Below are 19,846 nucleotides of genomic sequence, written 5' to 3' on the forward strand. Positions count from 1 at the left end.
TAAAAGAACTGGAGGAGAAAGGTTCAAAGTGAGAGAATCTTAAGTAGTCAAAAATCTCAGGAAATCTAGAAAATTAAGTGTGTCAGGAATCCTAATTATCCAAAGCTTTGGCTTCTTTATTGCAGCTGTTTATATTTCCTGTTCCACTAGGTGTTGATTTGGTGGTCAAAGCTGGAATATATCATGTTTTCTTCTGACTCAATCACTTGTATTAGGCTATAACCTCATATATTGCCAATGCAACAAAAATTACATATTTATATCTATATCTATATTTATACATTCATATACATATATGTTTATATACATATATAAGATGCATGTTGTTGTTGCTCTTTTTTAATATACTTTACAATTCTTTGCGATTCCATTTGGGATTGTCTTGGCAATAATATTTAAGTGGTTTGCCATTTCCTTTTCTGGATCATTTTTTCATATAAGAAAACAAGCAAACAGGGTTAAGTGACTTGCCCACTTCACACAGCTAATAAGTATGTGAAGAAGCCAAATTTCAACTCAGGGGAGATGAGTCTTCTTGACTCCAGCTTACTTGGAGATTGAGATTGTGAATTCTTTTACAAAACCCATGACACTGGCCTAGGGACCCCCAAATGCTGTTAGGGTATCTCACCCCTCAACAAAACCACTACCAAATAATAGATTTTTTTTGAAGAAAGTGCCATATAAGTAAGACTGGAAGAAAACATCATCATTTATCTTTAGTGTTCTAAGAATAAATTTAAAAAGTACTTCAACTTAAAAAAAAAAAGAGAAAATGAATTTGGAAAGTCAGAGGTACATCGTGACTCATTTTCAGAATAATATATATGGATGAATGTTGTGATGACTGCGTATTTTAAATCAGCTGGAGTCAAGAATTCAGGTTAAGGTAAAATCTTTAATCTTTATTTATTTATTTATTTATTTTTGAGGTGAAGGGGGATTAGCAATGTGAGAATCTGCAACAGGACCTAGCCAGCAGAGGTGAAGGGAGATAGCGATAGCAATGTGAGCATCTGCGACAAGAAGCCAGCCAGCAGTCCCTCCCTGCCTCTCTTCCTGCTCTTCAGTCTCTATCCACCAAAATCATCATTTCCTATGCAACACATCAGGATTTGCACAAAGAGTGGGCAGGGGCCATTCTTTCTCCAAGCATATATATTAATAGAGTATGGTCCAATTATTATTTAGCTTCACGTGCTTGGGACCTCAGTGTATCAACTCGAGCTTCAGCCCATTACATCTCCTGCTTTCTTTTGTTTTAGAACACAGGTGGTCATACCATCCCTGGCTCCTCAGGGAGGTCAGAGCCCCCAAGGGGAGGTGATCACAACCCCCCTGACTTCTCAGGAAAGGAGGTGAAAGCACCGAAAAGGAGGTGATCATGATCCCCCTGACTTCTCAGGAAGGGAGATGAAAGCACTAAAAAGGAGATGATCATGCCCTCCCTGACATCTCAGGAAGGGAGATGAAAAGCACCAAAGGGAAGTGGGGGTTGCTAGTGGGTTTCTGGGCTGAAGGGTCTTATTATGCACAAACCCATCAGCATGGGAGCTATTACACAAGCACATAGCACTAATGCAGAGGCTATTAGTGATGACCCTCCCTTCAGTCAGTGCAGGCTTAATGTGGTGTAACAAACATGAATTATACACCCAAGTAACAGCATAACAAACAATATAAATCAATATAGTGTTGTAAAAGATTGCCAGAAGTCCTAGAAGGAGGGTATGTAAAAAGCAGTCACACATACGCCTTCTTCAGCAGCCAAGAGATAGTCCAAAACCAATCTATTGTCCATTGCTTCACATGTCAGGGAATCCAATGATTCCCCCAAGTTTTTGAAGTCCTGCAAAAGTCTTATATGTTAGGGAATCCAGTGATTCCAGCAGATTTTGAAGTTCTGTAACAGTCTTATCATTTCTCAGAAAATCCAATGATTCCTGAGGGCTTTCAAGTCTTATGTCTCAGAGAATCCAATGATTCCTGAGGGTTTTCAAGTCCTACAACAATCTTATCATGTCTCAGAGAATCCAATGATTCCTGAGGGTTTTCAAGCCCAACAATTTTCGGTGTCCATGAGTCAAACGCCATAACTGCCACATTCTTTCAATGGTGAGCACAATCAGCAACAGAACCACCCGATATTTCTTGGGTCTTCTCCTTCGTTTCGAGGGTCTGCTCCGTCTCTCTGCGATGCACAAGGCAAATATGCTCCGCTCGTTGGCACCCATCTGATTCCTTCTCCACCTGTAGAGATACAAGCAAACCCTCTCCCCCAAGCAGTTAGCCTATCTGGTCCCTTCCATTCACCACTTTCTGGGTCTCTCCACATCACCTGGAGATTATCTAAAGATAGTGGAGCTGCTCGCACTGGATACTGCCCTTCAGGTGGATTATAAAACCTGTCTGCCAGAGCCAGTGCATCTTTGTCAAAAATCAAGAAGTTAATAGTATAAAGGGTTAGATTTAGAAGTTCTCTAGGGTTACCTGTGTCTCCCCCTTTCTTTTATTTTTGGAGAAGCATCTTAATGTCTCTGTTTCTCCTCTCTACTATTGCCTGTCCTTGAGGATTAAAATTTAAGGGGAGACAGTGCTTTAAATTCACCATGCCAGCTAACAAAAGAAGTTCAAGAGGCTTTGAGAAAAGTTGAACTGGCTTTATCCAATGTGGTTGAAAGAGTCACTCAAAAACCCTTAGAAATATCAGTTTTTGCCACACAAGAGGCACCCACAGCAGTCCTTCATCAAGGAGACAGTGTGATAGAGTGGGTGAACCTCCTGGCACAACCAGAACAAAGCCTTACTCCTCACCCAGTACTTGTGGCTAATGGTGTGTAAAATCTTATACTGTGCACAAAATTGTGCAAAATGTTTGGAGGTATATGCAGGACCATTGTCTGTTTTTATTGCTTGTGGCACACCCATAATGGCAAATGCTTGTGTGAGGAATTCAGTGACCACTCGGGCTGTCTCTTTTGCTGCTGGTATTGCAAAAGTGAATCCTGAAGGTGTCTACCACAATGTGGATAAAAGACAGCTGACCAAAAGATTTATAATGAGTCACATCCATTTGCCAGATTTCATTAGGTCTCAAACCACTAGGATTCTTCCCTGGAGGCAATGTAAGAATGTGGAAAGGAAGGCAAGCTATACAGGCTTTTACTATGCTCCTAGCTTCTGCTTTTGTTATCTCAAATTGTAAACGTAAAGCTCGAGCACCCTGATGATATTTAGAATGAGATTCCTGGGCTTCTTGAAATAAAGGAGTATTGACCAACATGATTAGAAGGCAATCTGCCTTTGAATTACCATCAAAAATGGGACCTGAAGTCCACTATGAGAGTGGACATGCAAAATAAAAATCTTACCTGGATGCTTTCTCGCTTGCTCTTGAAGTTTCTTAAAGAGCTGATATATATTAAAGGATGCAAATTTTATTTGGGCTGTGGCAATTCTTTGTATCACACCTACTGAATAGACCAAATCAGATATTATATTTATGTCTCCTGAATAATAAGTAAGAGCTAGCATGATCACATACAATTCATTCTGCTGAGTGGACTGAAAAGGAGTTCTGACTACTCTCTTTATAGTTAAGTCATGAGAGTATACAGCACAAATATTATGTGTGGATGCATCTGTAAAGATAGCTGGTCCTTTAAGAGGAATTTTAGAAACTTTTTCTTCAAGAATCCATCGCCAATTGTGTAATAGTCTGGTTATCTTTAATGGAGACCCATGTGTAAAATTTGAGGCCATGGCTAGTAAAATTTGCTACTCTGGGATGGTTTCACAGCATACATTAATTTGTGCATTAGTATAAAAGGCGTATATCTTGTTAGATCTTGTCCCAGATAATTGTACTGCTTGCTTAATGTCCTTTAAAAAGTTCTAGCCACAAGCACTGGGTAAGGAGTAAGGTTTTGTTCTGGTTATGCTAAGAGGTTCACCCACTCTATCACACTGTCTCCTTGATGAAGGACTGCTGTGGGTGCCTCTTGTGTGACAAAAACACATTCCCAAGGGTTTTTAAGTGACTCTTTCAACCACATTGGATAAAGCCAGTTCAACTTCTCTCAAAGCCTCTTGAGCTTCTTTTGTAAGCTGGCGTGGTGAATTTAAAGCACTGTCTCCCCTTAAAATATCATATAATGGTTGCAATTGATAGGTAGTCAGGCCTAACACTGGTTGTATCCATTGGATATTTCCTATCAATTTCTGAAAATCATTTAAGGTGTTTAGCTTCTCTGGCCTAGATCCCTAGGCCTCCCCTAAGCCCACACACTGTTAGGGTATTTCACCCCTCAACAAAACCACTACCAAATAACAGATTTTTTTTGAAGAAAGTGCCATATAAGTAAGACTGGAAGAAAACATCACCACTTATCTTTAGTGTTCTAAGAATAACTTCTAAGAAGTTAAAAGTACTTCAACTTAAAAAAAAAAGGAGAAAATGAATTTGAAAAGTCAGAGGTGCATCTTGACTCATTTTCAGAATAATTTATATGGATGAATGTAACACAGAAGATAATAGAAGAAAGATATTTGAAGTTTAATGACACAAATAGGGATCTCCTGGTAGAAGGGAGAACTGAAAACTTCATGGGGGAAGTAGATTGGTTCTGTCTCTATGTAAGTGGCAATAGGAGAAAGGCCATCAAGTAACAATCAGAAGAAGACAAGTAGTAGTGATTGGGGATTCCATGTTCAGGACTATGTGGAAGGGCATTTTCTAAGTCTAACATTAACAATGGAAAAGTATACTGTACTTCTGAAGAATTTTCTGGGAGATTGCAAAGAGAATCCCAGAGGTTGTCAACTCAAACAATACCCAAAGCAGGAATCTTATGTAGGAAAAAATAATGCTGGTATAAGTTTCTAGAAAGTTTTCCTAATTATTATATAAAGTCCTTGGCAAGAAACTTAAGACTTTAAAGATATAGGTAAAGTTTTAATTATTGTTATCAACTGAAAATTAAGGTTTCAGAAGAGAAAAGTATTCTAGCTATATCTAGCAAGATTTTAAACAACAAATAGAGAAGTATATTTTATAAAGTCTTTGAAAGGCTTGAAAGGGAAGTAACATGACTAGTTATGACAATTTAATGGAAGAGGTATTAGAGAGAAAATATTAGATTCAAGGAAACTAATTAGGGGGCCTTTAAAATTGCTGTTCAATCATGTCCTACTCTTTGTGACCTTATTTGTGCTTTTCTTGGAAAAGATACTAGAGTGACTTGTCATTTCCTATTCCAGCTTATTTTACAGATGAGGAAACTGAAGCAAACAGAGTTAAATGACTTGACCAGAGACACATAGTAAATATCTGGATCTGGATTTGAACTTAGGTCTTTGTGACCCCTGGTCTGCACTCTATCCACTAGGATATTGCTTTTGTCTTCATTCTTGATTAATTGCCCTTGTTTCTATCTCCAATAAGTTTCTTTCCTTGCTTTTAACTTTTATGTATTTCTTCTAAAAAAGTAAGTTTTGGGGTCAGTTCCCTGTGTAGCCATCTCTCTCTTTAAGATGATTCTCAGAATCTCATTGTCTTTAGAATTTCCATCTCGAATAACTCCCAATCTTCCTGGGTTGATATATGTTATAGTATTTTAATCCTTGACACCCCTATCTATGCTAATTCTGAACTCACTGAAATCTGCTTTATTTATCTTTTAGGTTCTTTTTAGTGTTTGTGAATTTTGTCCCTTGGTCCTTGAAATGAGCTACAACTTTGTGTAACCAGTACAATGTTATTCCCAAATAGGAGTTTCTGGAGAGCCAAATCATGTATAGAGAATATCTTCTCACATTTGAATTTCACATTACATTTCTTCTAGGAAAAGAGTGAGTTTCTTTTTTGACTATACATTTTTTCTATTTCATATCTGTTGTGTTAATAATCAGGGAAACATCAACCATAAAAATGTTATTCTTGCATTTTGCAAATGAAGGCCATGTGAATTCTAAAGTTTCCTTTATCCCAATTCTTACTTTCACAGTTAAGTTAGGAGATATCCAAAGCTTGAATAGCTATATTCCTCCACAAATGTCTTAGAAGTACCCTTATAAGGTCAGATATGATTTTGAAGCAATTGCTTCAAACTATCATGCATATGTTTCTTTCCCAGATTATCATAAGAGAATCATTTAGACAGTCAGTTTTTAGTACTTTTTAGAAAGAGATATTTACTGTTATACAATAAGAATACTTTCTACAGAATATCCTCTGAAATGTGTGATATACTGTAGCATACAGAACTCATGATAAAGAGGAAATTCATAGTTCATGATTATTAGAAGTCCTTTTCTCCCTTTGGATCTTCAAGAAGTTCCCATTAAGTATGGTACAGTTTAATTTACTCAGCTCCTTAAAGAGCTACTACTCTAATACATTCTTGGTTCTTAGTGATACAGAAATTATCATCAGCTAATATGGGGACACTTTAAGGACACTGATAACCTTATGGGAACAAAGAAATTACTTGAAAGATAAGAAATTTAACATACTCCAGGTTCTTCAAAGCTGAAGATCTTCTTCTGTTCAAATGGAAGAAGGAGGGAAGATTTGATTGAGGCTTGAAGTTATAAATCTCCCAATCCCAAAAAATTCCTTCCCAGAAGAATTGTAGAAAAAAACCACATTCTCATTGCTATTGTTCCTTTCATTTCTCATCATGCTTGATACTTTACAAATGATTCTTAAAAGATTGTCCAAGTTTTCCAGCAAAAAGGAAGAATCTTCCTTTCTATCTGGCATTATTTTGCTTCATCCAATAGCATTCAAATTTCATATTTTTGTTTGATTGTTGATCATGTTTTCACCTAGTCAAGACATCAGAGCTAAAATGGAATCTTGTACAAAGGATCTTGGAAATTAGGGCCTTAAACAGAGCAACTCACTCTATTACATCAAATGCTATTGTATAGTCAATAACAAATAAGCACATTGGGATCTTGTATTCTACAAATAAGTTAATTATATAAAGATGTAATCTATGGGGAATATTGCTTGCAATAGTCTACCTCTTTCCTACTCATATCCTTCTTAGGATTCCCTTCAATAACTGTTTATAATTTTATATAAAAATTTTTATAGATAAAAAGAACAGAGATTAGTAGCATTGATAATCTCTTGTTCTTTTAGGTTTAGATTCTACTAGATATCTTAACAAGGTTTGTGATTGTCTCTATACCTTTGATATCTTTCTTTCCTTCTTGTAGCTTTAGAATAAATTCTTCAATACCTTCATAATTGTGTTGCATGCATCCTGGATTTCCTTTATGTAGGTTTGATAAAATTCACCTTTTCTTTTTGTGTCCTCTTTATAGATATTTTTTCTTTCTGTATAAATGAAAATATTATGCTTCTATTTTTTCTTGAAGACAGAAATAAATTTACACAATTTTCCAACACATTTTTTTTTGTTGTTGTTGCTATCCTCCTACTTTTATCCTTAAATATGTTGGGTGTATCTCTTTAAGCTGGTTTTATCCTTTACTTTCTCTCTGTATTGTAGCGCCTCTCACCCAGATGCTACTGTTATCAGTTACATCTAATTCCCAGGCCTTCAGATGATCTCTGGCTACTGTCTCCTACAGTAGTTCTTTACCTATCTTACCTCAATCAGGGAGTCTTCAGAGATCACTGGCCACCGCCTCACTGAGCAGTGGTTCTCACATTTAACAGAGTACCAGAGGACAGTTGCATGCAAGGTCAAGGTCTTTATTCCATGTGTTTACATACTAGTGATCTCCTAGCTGATTTCCTGCTGACTCCTAGTGAACTCCCTTGAACTCTTAGTAAACTCCACCTCCTTCCTGGTCCTCACTGCTTATATAGGGTCTATGAGGTCACATGCACAGCCAATTAGAGAAGGAAACACCTCCCGTTGATGACATGATCACAATGCAACCAGAGCTTCTGTTCCTGAGGCAGTCCTCACTGTTCACAGAAAACCATATCCAGGGATCTCAGGTTTCAAGGCCTTTGTACTTCCTTATTGCAATGTACAAACTTCCTCTTCGGACCCTTACATTGTATTTTGAAGCTATTCTATTCATAAACTTCTTAATTCCTTCTCAGCAAAATTGTGTGGTTTACACTATAAACTTCTTTTCTCTTTGGCTGCTATATTTCTATGCTTCATGAATAAGCAAATGTTTGTTGACTAAATACTTTTTTTTTCCCCTGAGGCAATTAAGGTTAAATGACTTGCCCAGGGTCACACAGCTAGGAAGTGTTAAATGTCTGAAACCAGATTGGAACTCAGATCCTCCTGACTTCAGGGCTGGTGCTCTATCTCCACTGCACCCACCTAGCTGCCCTGACTAATATACTTTTTAAGTTTGTTGACACACTTTATTATGAGAAGCTAATTATATTAAACTTCTACATGACATTAATGCAGTTGGTATCTGCTATCCAAATCTTTTTTTTTTTTTTTTGGCCTTATCAATACTGTGTTTTAAAAAGGCCAAAGAAAAGATGAAAAATTACATATATTGATTATATAAAATTTTTAAAACTGCACAAAAAATGTAGATAGAATCAGAAAAAAATATGCATTTGGATAATATTTGTATTAAATTTCACTAGCAAAAATCTGATGAATAAAATCTAAAAAGAAATTAAACACATGTATAAGATGGCTTATGTGGGAGTAATAGGTGGAAGTGGAAAAAAGATTTAAGGTTGACATAAACAGAGCCAGAGCTATCCCAAAGTTGAATGGACTAACTCAGGAGGAAGTAAATACCATTTCCCTGAAAATTTTCAGTGAAAGACTAGATAACTATTTGTCAAAGATACTTTACAAGGAATTCTTAGTCTCTTTGTAATATGAGGGCTTTCAAGGAAAATGTATCATTCTTGCTGCTGTAAGGGGAGCTAGTTGTGATTTCTGGAAGAACACTTTAAAATAGCCATTATCTTGTGTTAAGAAATTTTTTTTTTATTTTTTTCCTTTGGAACTGTTGATGAAAGCACATAAAATTACAAGTGGAAGAAACGTCATGCCACAAAATTGCATAGAATTATTACAAAAATGTGAATTATGCATTTTTAACAATTTGAGGTTGATAAACCAAAATATGTACATTTTAATAGCTCAAATAGTTTGTCCTAATTTTTTTCTTAAAAGGCAAAAATCACAAAATCCAATCCATCACAGACAATATTAATATAATGTACAAGAGCAACATTAAAGTCAAAGAAACGCAAGCAACGTTCCTTTAGAAGTCATCCAATGATTGCTTAACTAATACACATGTATTAATTAATATATGGCAATAATGAAACAGTTAAATTCCAAAATGTCTGGCATTTCATTAGAACTTTGAAAATTCTGTTCACGCTGCCAAAATCACACTATTTTCAGTAGTATAAAGATAGCTGAAGAGCACAATCTAGGTAAATGCAAGGCTATACTGTCTATTAGAGAAACATCCACAGTACAGAATTTCATACATTCAACACAGAACAAGGCAAATACATAAAGGCACAAGACCTCACATCATACAGACCCCCCCTTTTTCATTTTAGTTTATTTCAAGTAATATTAATATTATTAAATGATATTTGTATCACTGTTATAGTTTCAACAATGCAAGATATACAGTGTTACATACTACCCTACAACTGCAAAAAGTATCACTGTACAGATATAAAAAATGTGATTACAGTAAATGGTCAAATACAAACATATTGCAAAATAGCTACAGTGGTTAAGATATGGAAAACCAACTAACTGAATTGTTTTTGTATAAATCAAAAATTACTCACCTTATTCTATTTCCAGACTAAAATTCAGCACTACAAATGTATTCATTACAATTCTGTGGAGTTATGAATATCCTTATTAGTTTATCAATCATTCAGATAATCTGGAATTCTGTTATAAAATGGAGCATTCAATGGAGACCATTATAGCTTCTTTATGATTACTGTCTTTATCTTCAAAGTGCCAAAGTAGAAAGATTTTTAAAGGATTTCCCTTTTTCTAAGTGGAAGCTTTATTCAGTGAATCAAAGTAGTTTAGTTCAAAATACAATCATCTTGAAAGATCAGGTGACTCCCCCATATCTTAATAAAGTTGTTTAAAAAAAAATGATTTTTTGAGGTTTGAACCTAAGCTTGATCTTGATTGAAACAAAATTAACTTGTAGTTATTGCTTAAATGTAAATAATATAAGGTGCACAGAAATATTAAACTCCTGAGGGAATACAAGTTAAGGAGCATAAAAGTTTTCTGGGTATTAGATTGCTTTGCTTTGCTCCTGTCAAAGATAATTATTTTAATTTCAATGAAACATAATGGGAACATCTCCTATAGATTAAAAGCTAAATATTATTTTAATGGAATGGCAGTGTATCATACTGACTAGAGCTTTGTTTGGCCTTGGAGGCAGAAAGACCTGAGGTTGAGTCCTGTCTCTTATACATAGTAGTTTTATAATCCTGCACAAGTCACCTAGTCTCTCAGTGCCTAAAGTACTATATACATTACTGAAAATTTGCTGATCAGTGGAGGGAATTTTCCTACCAAGTGTTCCCTCATGCCAATTAAATCACAGATCTGGAACAGCAACAATAAAAGCAGTTATGCTGATTTTAACTTAATCCAAACTTTCAAATATAATAATCTGTTTGGTCTTTACCATGTGATTGATTTGCTTTTTGTAGTTTAACATTATATAAATATAGATGACTGTCAATTTTCAACTACATTAAAATGTGATTCAGTGGATTAAATGTATACATAAATAGCATTCAAAAGATGGGCTTCAGTTTCAAACCTTAATAAAAGTGAATTTTAATTAGGGAAAAAGATAGCTGTGGAAAATAAAATATTTCCAATATTGTCAATCTCTTTTCTGTTAAATTCTACTCTCTTTAAACATGCAGATAGACCCTTAAAAACTAATCCTTAAAACCAATTATTTAGAGCCTGCAAAATAGATGTGTGTTTTGTATTCTAACAAAACTTTGCTTTATACCACCAGTGCCAAAAAAGAAAAGATTTTCTTAATATTTTAATATAATTTAATATCTACATAATCTAGATATCAGAAACTTGCTTTCCTTACCCACTTAAATCTGAATTTCATTTAATTTATTATACACGAGGTTGGGTTCACTGCCAAATAACAAATCTACCCACATATATATGACTGTGTATAGATACACACATGTTGTTCTGTGTGCATATGTTTGTATGGATACAAGATATATTTTATATATATTTATATATTTATATATGGGTCTGTGTGTAATCTCTAGATAAATATTCAATCTTTGTTTCTATACTCCCAAATAAAAGGACTATAGAATGTGAGAACTAGTCTATAGTCAATATGACTCACTAAAGTCTGTTTGCTATGGCTGTGTCTACATATTCAAGGTGGCTTTACCCTTTTGATTCATAGGCCAATTATTTGCCAACTGTTTCATCAATATCTTTAGTCTTATAGTTAGTGAGTACATGACCTGTGAATCTAAATGGTCAGATCAAACTCAAAATCTCGGAAGATATCAATCTACCTAGCTATGTGGCTATCTTAGTTGATTCCTAAAATAGTCCCTAACAAACTATCCTGATATGTTTTTACTGTTTTAGGCCCATTGGTCTGGCTGCATCTGGATGTAAGCAAGTTATGCTTTTTCAATTTAAAGAGAAAAATTTTTTTAAAAATTCATCACCATTTCTTGTGGTGAAATTTTCAGCAGCAAATACAATTTTACCTCTATGATAACATAATATCAAAACAGCAAGCCACCAGTGCTTGCGAAGCAAAGAAGATAAAACAACTTAAAGCAAATATTAAATCGACGATATGGCTATTGACAGGCAGTTAAAATGAAGACCTCAAATATGGCTGTTACAAGGCATTAAATAGCATTGCACATTTCTGTCACTTTCTACTGTCTACTTTGATTTCAAACAGAAACCAGCAAATGGCTTTCTTTATTAAATATTCCCAATGTTGCATGTGGGCCAATCTGACTTAGTTAAAAAGAAACTAAATATCTATGCCTATATCTCTATGGTATACACATTATCTTCCTCATTAGACTTGTACTATGTCTCAGCATGATTAAGTGAAGAATGAGAATGAAGAACTCTGCAAATCACTTTGCTAGATATATTCCTTCAAGAGATATGCATTGTATCTTCTGATACAATATTGTAATATGCAAAGCCTCTTGATACCAGCTTCTGCTCCATGCTCACGATAAGAAAGAAGGGAAAAGACCAAGCTTTGGGAAGATGTGGCTCCTGCTTTTGGATCATGGGGTCACAGTTAAAGGGGTGTATCAAACACTTTTTCTGCATTGTCTTCTTCCAGTTCTTCCTCATTTGGGGGAGACTTATGGTTCACTTTGCTGCTATCAGAGGTGAGGGAAGAAGAGACTGAACTGTGATTGCCTTCTTCACTGATCTTTCCTTTCATGGCTTCCTGTACAAACTCCAAAATTTCCAGGGGGAGCCTTTTGAATTTGTCTTGATATTCCTGGTCAAGTTCTACCTGCATCTGGAAAACAAAAGAGAAAAGTCCATTCTAGTTTGTTCAGGTTTCTATAATCATGAACACAGAAACCACAAACAAGCAATAAATGATGACGTGTTAACAAGGGAAGAAATAAGTTCTTTGAGGACCCACATGGATCCCAAAGCTAAAATGCTGGATAGGGTTGAAAACATTGAAAAGATTGTCAAAGATTTCAATTACATTTGTGCTCAAAGACAATACTATCAGTCTAATAATTTAGAATATCAAAGATTGGTTATAGGATATGCACATACTTCTATACATGTGTATATATATATATATATATATATATATATATATATATATACATATACACATACATGCATGTGGATGATATATAATCTATCTTAAACATGTATGCTTTGAGGACCTCTGAAAAAAATAAATGGACAATAAAATGCCTGAACTGGTAAAAATAACTCTCAGTGTCCATGTCTACAAAAATAAATCCAATCAATTGTTTTGACTTTAAAATCTACTATATTTCTTAGCATATATGTATATGTAGCTTCTGAAAAACTGAAGTTTATGTCTAATCGGGATAATTTAATTTATAGAGTCCTAAAGCAGTCAATAAGCATTAATTATACACCCGTTATATGCCAAAGACTGTCTAAGCACCAGGGATATGAAGAAAGACAAAAAGATTTCTTGTCCTTGGGGAATTCACAATCTAATGAGGACATTGTAAGGGACTTTAGACATAGATATGTCGGAGACAGAGGTTATTTAATCCAAGTTGTAACCTTGCTTGGGAAATTTCTCTCTTATACTCATGGTGGATGGTCATAATTCTCTAATCAAACATTTCCAATGATAAAGAACTCACTATTTCATGATGCATCCAGTCCTTTTATTGGAAAGCATCATTTTCTTAAAACTTCCACTTGATAAAGTATGCTATACTCATATACTCATCTGGAACTCAGCTCCGCTTCTGATTCTGTGGACTACTTTTTCACCTGTTCCAAAAAGCACCACTCCACCCCCTTTTTTGTCTTGTCCCAGTGGAGTGAACACAAATTCCTTGAAGGAAGGGGCTTTTAAAAAAAATTATATTTGTATTTTTAGCACTTATCAGTATAACAAGCACTCAAAAATGTTTTACCTAATCTAATCTAATAACCCAATATAATTTAATGTACTTTGCAACAACATTCTCACTCAAGTGACCCTACTCATAACTTGTACACAGAAGGAAGGAAAGGATAGTCCTTTTCTACTTTGTACTGGTCAGATCATGTAGCAGGGGTCCTCAAACTTTTTAAATAGGGGGCCAGTTCACTGTCACCCAGACTGTTGGAGGGCCGGACTATAGTAAAAACAAAAACTTTGTTTTGTGGGCCTTTAAATAAAGAAACTTCATAGCCCTGGGTGAGGGGGATAAATGTCCTCAGCTGCTGCATCTAGCCCGCGGCCGTAGTTTGAGGACCCCTGATGTAGGGTGTCTTATATACAATATAGGATGTTACATGTTAGATGGGACATTGGAATGCCAAAGATCTAAAGGATATAGCAAGAATATCTAATGTTTGAAATTGTCTCTGAAGAGAATAAATTATCACAGGGAGGTAGTGAATTCCATATCACTGAAAATAATAAAGTGAGGATTGTATGACCAATTGTTAGAAATGTTGAACTAAACCTAGGTGGCATCTTCAGTCCCATTCACCTTCAGGATTCTATGAATCTATGCTTTGTTGAAAACTAATGAAAAGTTTTAAGGTATTGAAGTAAAGAGAGAACTCATGATGAATTACTCTGATCTTCTTAATTAAAACAGATATAAATATGGAACATTATAGCAGGGCTGAAATTTGAAATTGGAAAGAACAATCTGAGAAGATCTATGTAAATCATCAGGGTACAAAGAAATCTTTTAAATGATCCATTCTGAGCTACTAATTTTAACTATGAAGAAGTGAAGGATTAGAATAAGCTGCCCAATAATATTCTATTACATAGAATGAGACCTGCCCAAGGTCTTGCAAATTGGGTCTTGAACCACATCTTCAAATGTGTGGGGAGATTTGGAAACCCCACCCTACAAACATTGACAGGGTCATGTAAAGAGATAATAGATATGAAAGTGCTTTGGAGAATATTAGTAGCTACCAGTGAGACTAATTTTTGGATAGGAGGCTCACAATTCCTTGCCAGGTATAAATGACGACAAAGACCACTCTGCTGTTACAGACTTCAGCTCACAATTATCATCATGATACAGAGTAGGAGAACACAATTTAATAGTGGAAAGATTGGTAAAATTATAACCATAAAATGATGATATATAGCATTGAGAACCAGTTCAGATTGTGAAAACTTTCTGCTGGACTTCAGGCAGTTTCTTTTAAGTACTAGAAGGGGTCTAGGTTTTGGAGCTAGGATCTATAGGGCTGGTCTTTGTCCTTTCCAGTTTAATAAATTCCTCTTGCTTTTATTCCCTCAAGAAAAAAGAAGCAAATATCAAGGTAGTGAATATCTCCAACATTGAAAAGATGAGATACTTATAAATAGACTTTTACTAATTTTCATATTCTGCTGAAGAAAACAATTTTCATTGTAATGACTACAAGATAATGATGATGCAAAAATACAAAACCCAAACAAATTCATCTATAAAACTGGACAAATAGAAATTAATGGAGTAACAATAACAAAATAGTGAAATAGCCAATTTTTCTCTTGATTTTGTAACAATTTCATTTAAAGTGGAAGCATGGAGATTTCACACTCTTACTTGAGTAAAAATTCTCCCCATTGTTTGACAGATTCTACTTTCTTTCATTATTACAGTGAACTGTTCTTCAATTTTTAATTATGTATCATAGGGTTAAAGTTCTCTGTGGAAGATAGAATTAGAGATAAGCTAAGTTCTCTCAGGAAAAAGGAGTCAATCAGTTGCATATAAGATATCTGAAAGTAAAATTTAAGCTAGAGAACACCATGACAGAATTCTATTGTAGCTCACTGAGATGAATATTTCACTATAGTTACTGACTGGGGTAGTTATTGACTGCTTGGAATTCCCATTCCTATGTGGTTGCTGTATTATTGCAACAACTGGTTTAAGAGTAAAAAAATGATTTACAAACATACATGCAGCAATTCTCTGAGATTAGAATGAAACTTTATCTTAAAAATCCTTTTCAATGACCCAAATTAAATTACAATTTTCGCAAATTTGTCCTGTTAGGTTTTTTCAATTTTTTCATCAAACAGTATATTTAAGTCCTTCTGTTTTGTTAATTTGTGAATATTTCACTTAAAATGATGCATAAAGCATGGTTTTTATTTAGAGCTATCATAGTGCTCAAGGAATAAAATGGTATCTCTTAAAATTAGTTCTTTCTTGATAAATAAAGGACGTGGCAGGCATTCTATGGTAGTCTTGCATGACATATTAAGAGGTAAGGGCTAAACCTAATAGTCATACATTATTCATTCAACAAAATAAGTGCTTTGGGGATCTATTATTATGGTGTGCTTATTTGGAGCTATTATCATAGTGTAATTCTTGTTTGGTTTAGTGATCATCAGGATATATCTGATAAAATTTTAGTGGAGAATTTCTAGTAAGAAAAATCCATTGCCTTCTAGAACAATATATTCCAATTCTTTATAACAAATTATTAGAAACTGTTACTTACATCAAGTCTATTTTTGCTTTTTTACAACTTATATCTAATTCTTCCTACTGGAGACAAAAATTATTTTTATTATTAATGATCTTCAAAAATTCTTTCCTACACATTAAACATCCCTAAAAACAAAGGAGATTCCCAATAATTGTGGAATAGATAGACACATGATGTTACATGGACATAATGGAAAAGTTGAATATAAAGAATATAAAGAGGCAAAGGAATACTCATATGAAATTGACTCAAAGTAAGTGGAAAAACAGGAAAATAATAGAAACAAATAGAAAGAAACAAAAGAAAGATGAAACTGAATACTATCTAGTTATTATTCAATCTTGATTCAAAAGAAGTGATGAAAGAATACTTTCTCCCCTCTTTACTGAAGAAATGGGAGACTTCTGAATACTTATCACACTCATTTGAAAAGTTGGTTAGTTATGCTCAACTGTTTTCTTTTTAATTTTTTCTCTTTTATTCTCTGTTTAAAGGATCATTTTCTGGATATCAGAAAAGGAGATATTTATAGATTAATATTTATTATAAAACTAAAGTTAATCATAAAACAATTTTAAAATTCCTTGTTTACTTTAACATATTTAACATGTATTGGTCTACCTGCCATCTGGGGGAGGAGGTGGGGTGAAGGACTGGAAAAATTGGAACAAAAGATTTTGCAACTGTCAATGCTGAAAAATTACCTATGCATATATCTTGTAAATAAAAAGCTATAATAAAAAAAATTCCTTGTTTCTCAGTCTTCAAATGGTAAGACCCTCAGGCCTTTCATCATCTTGACCACTTTCTTCCAGTCAATTTCCAGTTTATCAATGTCCTCCCTAATAAATGACATTGAGAACTAAACACAATATTCAAGATGTAGTCTAAACAAGACAAAGTATAGCTGGATCATCATCTTCCTATCCCTTTTACTGTAGCCCAAGATTGCCTTAGGTTTCTTGATTTCCATATCACATGGATCATTCAACATATGATGCATCATTTTATAGTTGTTTCATTCATAAAATTTCTCATCAATTTCTTTCTTCTGACTAGGTAGTTTATAATCTATTATAATCACAGTATTACTTCGGTTTCTCTCTCCACTAAACTTCACAGAAATATTTTCCACTATGTTCCCCTATCTGATTTCTGGATTTCTTCATATTAGTATATCTTAATATATAATGGTATTTAGATCCATCCTTTCCCCAAACACTATTTTGTCATTTTGCTACTTTTGAACAGTCTATAGACCCTTTTCAAGCCATATTCCCATTGTGAGTCTTACCCTGCCTCATTAACTCAGGTTGAATTTGTCTTCTTGTGGTAGGGATTCCATTCCATTTCATTTCACTTGTTATATTTATGCATACAGATCTGACATCACAGTTGTATTGCTGACTTTTCCTAGATTTTGCCTCTAAAAAATTGTTGGATGCTTCAGCTGATATTCTCTCTGCTACAGTTACTTTTCTCTATCTCCTTGGTACACATAAATAGCCAGCTTTCTTCATCTGATCTTCTTTTCCTGTTCAACAATTCACTTCCCAAATCTACCATGATAAAAAAAATCACTTGGTGATCAACTTTTTGAAGCTCCCTACTGGCAGCAAGGTGTAGTACAAAGGGAACTGGACTTGTTCTTGAACTTGGTTTGAATTCTGGCTCTTCAGCTCAATACTTAAGTGACCTTGGGCAAGTCACTTCTCCTTAAGTGCTATTTTCTTCATTACTAAATGAGTAAGACAAATTGACCTCCAAGATATCTTTCACATCTATATTGACTAATTTTACTTACCAACCAATTATTTACCACATGATAAATCTATGAGACTTAAAAATGGACTAAAAGTCTTTTATCCAATATTAGTTAAAAATGCCATTTTCATTCAGATTATGTATTATAGTTTTAGAATATTTAGATACCAATGAGGATCCAGGTAAATGTAATTTAAAAAAAAATCATAGGATTACAAATTATTGAACTGTTCAGATTTTAAGAAATAACACCACAAGGTGAAAATTATTTTTTTTGGCGGGATACCCTCTAGTTAGTGTTGCATGTGGGGGAAATTATTGGACTTGGTATCAGGAAGACATAAGAATGAATACCTTATTAGCTGGGCAATCTTAGGCAAGTCACTTGACTATTCTCAACTTTAATTTCCTCATCTGTAAAACAGGGATGAATAACAATAATAATCTATAGAACTTCTTAATTTTTATAAAGATCAAATGATAATAAGATAAAATTTATGTGAGACTTTGAGACTATTTCATCTTCACAATAACCATAGAAAAGGGGTGCTATTATTGTTTTTATTTTATAGATGAGGAAGCTGAGGCAGACAAGGGTAAAATGATTTGCTCAGGGTCATATACCTAGCAAATGTTTGAGGATAGATTTGAACTCATGTTTTGGGGGCTATCTTGTTAAACTTTGAAAAATACTCTTCAAACATTAAATCACTAAATATCAATTGTCTACCACTAATACAGTGCCCTGTGAACAGTGCTTATTTGTTCCTCTCTGATTTCTAAGTAATCAGGTTCAATTCATAAGCTAATTTGTCATTTAGAAGATAGTTTCTGTGACTAAATCTTGATTATAATGAAAATGAAATGGGCATAACATGTTTAACCCTGAAAATTTTTGTCAGAGATCATCCATGCTTGCCACATGGAACTCTTTTGTGATTGCCTTCTAGGATCATAAAGTTAGATTTGGAAGTGACCTCAGAAGTTCACATATTTCTCTCTCTCTCTCTCTCTCTCTCTCTCTCTCTCTCTCTCTCTCTCTCTCTCACACACACACACACACACACACACACACACACACTTTATTGATAAAGCAATTGAGTCTAGAGAGACTAAATTGAATTGTCTAAGTCATATCAGTAGTAGGTAAGAGTCAGAATTCTAATCTACGCAATTTGATTTTAAATCCAGCCCTCCTTCCTACTGTCCTATGCTGTTTAATGACAGTAAACAATGTCCTTTAAATATATTGACTTTAATGATTATCAAAGAAAAAGCAAAGTCATTCATCTAGGATATAGCTAAAATGGAGAAAATAGGATTTTTCCATTTTACGAAGAAGGAGACCTCCAGAATTATATAAATGTGGCTGAAATCTGAAATAGGCCACGGTACATGTTAAAGAACAATGAGTTATGTACCAGATACAATCGAAACTAGTTTTCCAACAAAGTCAAGTGAAACCAGGAAAAACACAAACCACAGTGATGCCATATAGAGAGAACTCAAAAACCACCATAGAATTCTTGAGAAAATAATAGGGGTGGAGAGGTGTACTTTTCTGTTAAGACAAACTATATTTCCTTCAATACTAAGGAGGAAAACAAAGGCAGATATTTGTCTAAGGTTTTTGTTTTTTAAACACTGAAAACAGTGTGAACAATTTGATTTTCCTGTACCGAAATTAAAGTTATAATTAACTTCCAAATAAATCCATGTAAGGGCAACTTTTGGTTCACTTAAGAATCTAACACTTGCAAATTCTCACTTTTTCCTTTATTGGCAATTAAACTAATACTTTTTGGTCAGGAAAAGATGCAAGAAGGGGAATAAATACCCAAAGGGAGAAAAATCTGTTACATTCAAAGATCTTTTTCTTCTTTCCTCTC

At 34.3% G+C, this 19,846-nt stretch overlaps 1 protein-coding gene across 2 annotated transcripts in view; it reads right to left on the reverse strand.

Annotated features, from left to right (window-relative positions):
- Positions 1-8,931: 8,931 nt before the first annotated feature.
- Positions 8,932-19,846, reverse strand: part of PLCB1 (phospholipase C beta 1) — an 844,697-nt gene continuing 833,782 nt past the window's right edge. The window contains exon 32 of one of the 2 annotated variants that reach the window (XM_051975942.1): positions 8,932-12,537. In XM_051975942.1, the coding sequence (XP_051831902.1) occupies positions 12,307-12,537 (231 nt within the window). In that variant the 3' untranslated portion in view covers positions 8,932-12,306. The remainder of the gene's footprint in view (positions 12,538-19,846) is intronic. The other variant, XM_051975943.1, reaches the window with a different exon arrangement.

Source organism: Antechinus flavipes, chromosome 2 (genome assembly GCF_016432865.1).
Source record: "Antechinus flavipes isolate AdamAnt ecotype Samford, QLD, Australia chromosome 2, AdamAnt_v2, whole genome shotgun sequence".
NCBI lineage: Eukaryota > Metazoa > Chordata > Mammalia > Dasyuromorphia > Dasyuridae > Antechinus > Antechinus flavipes.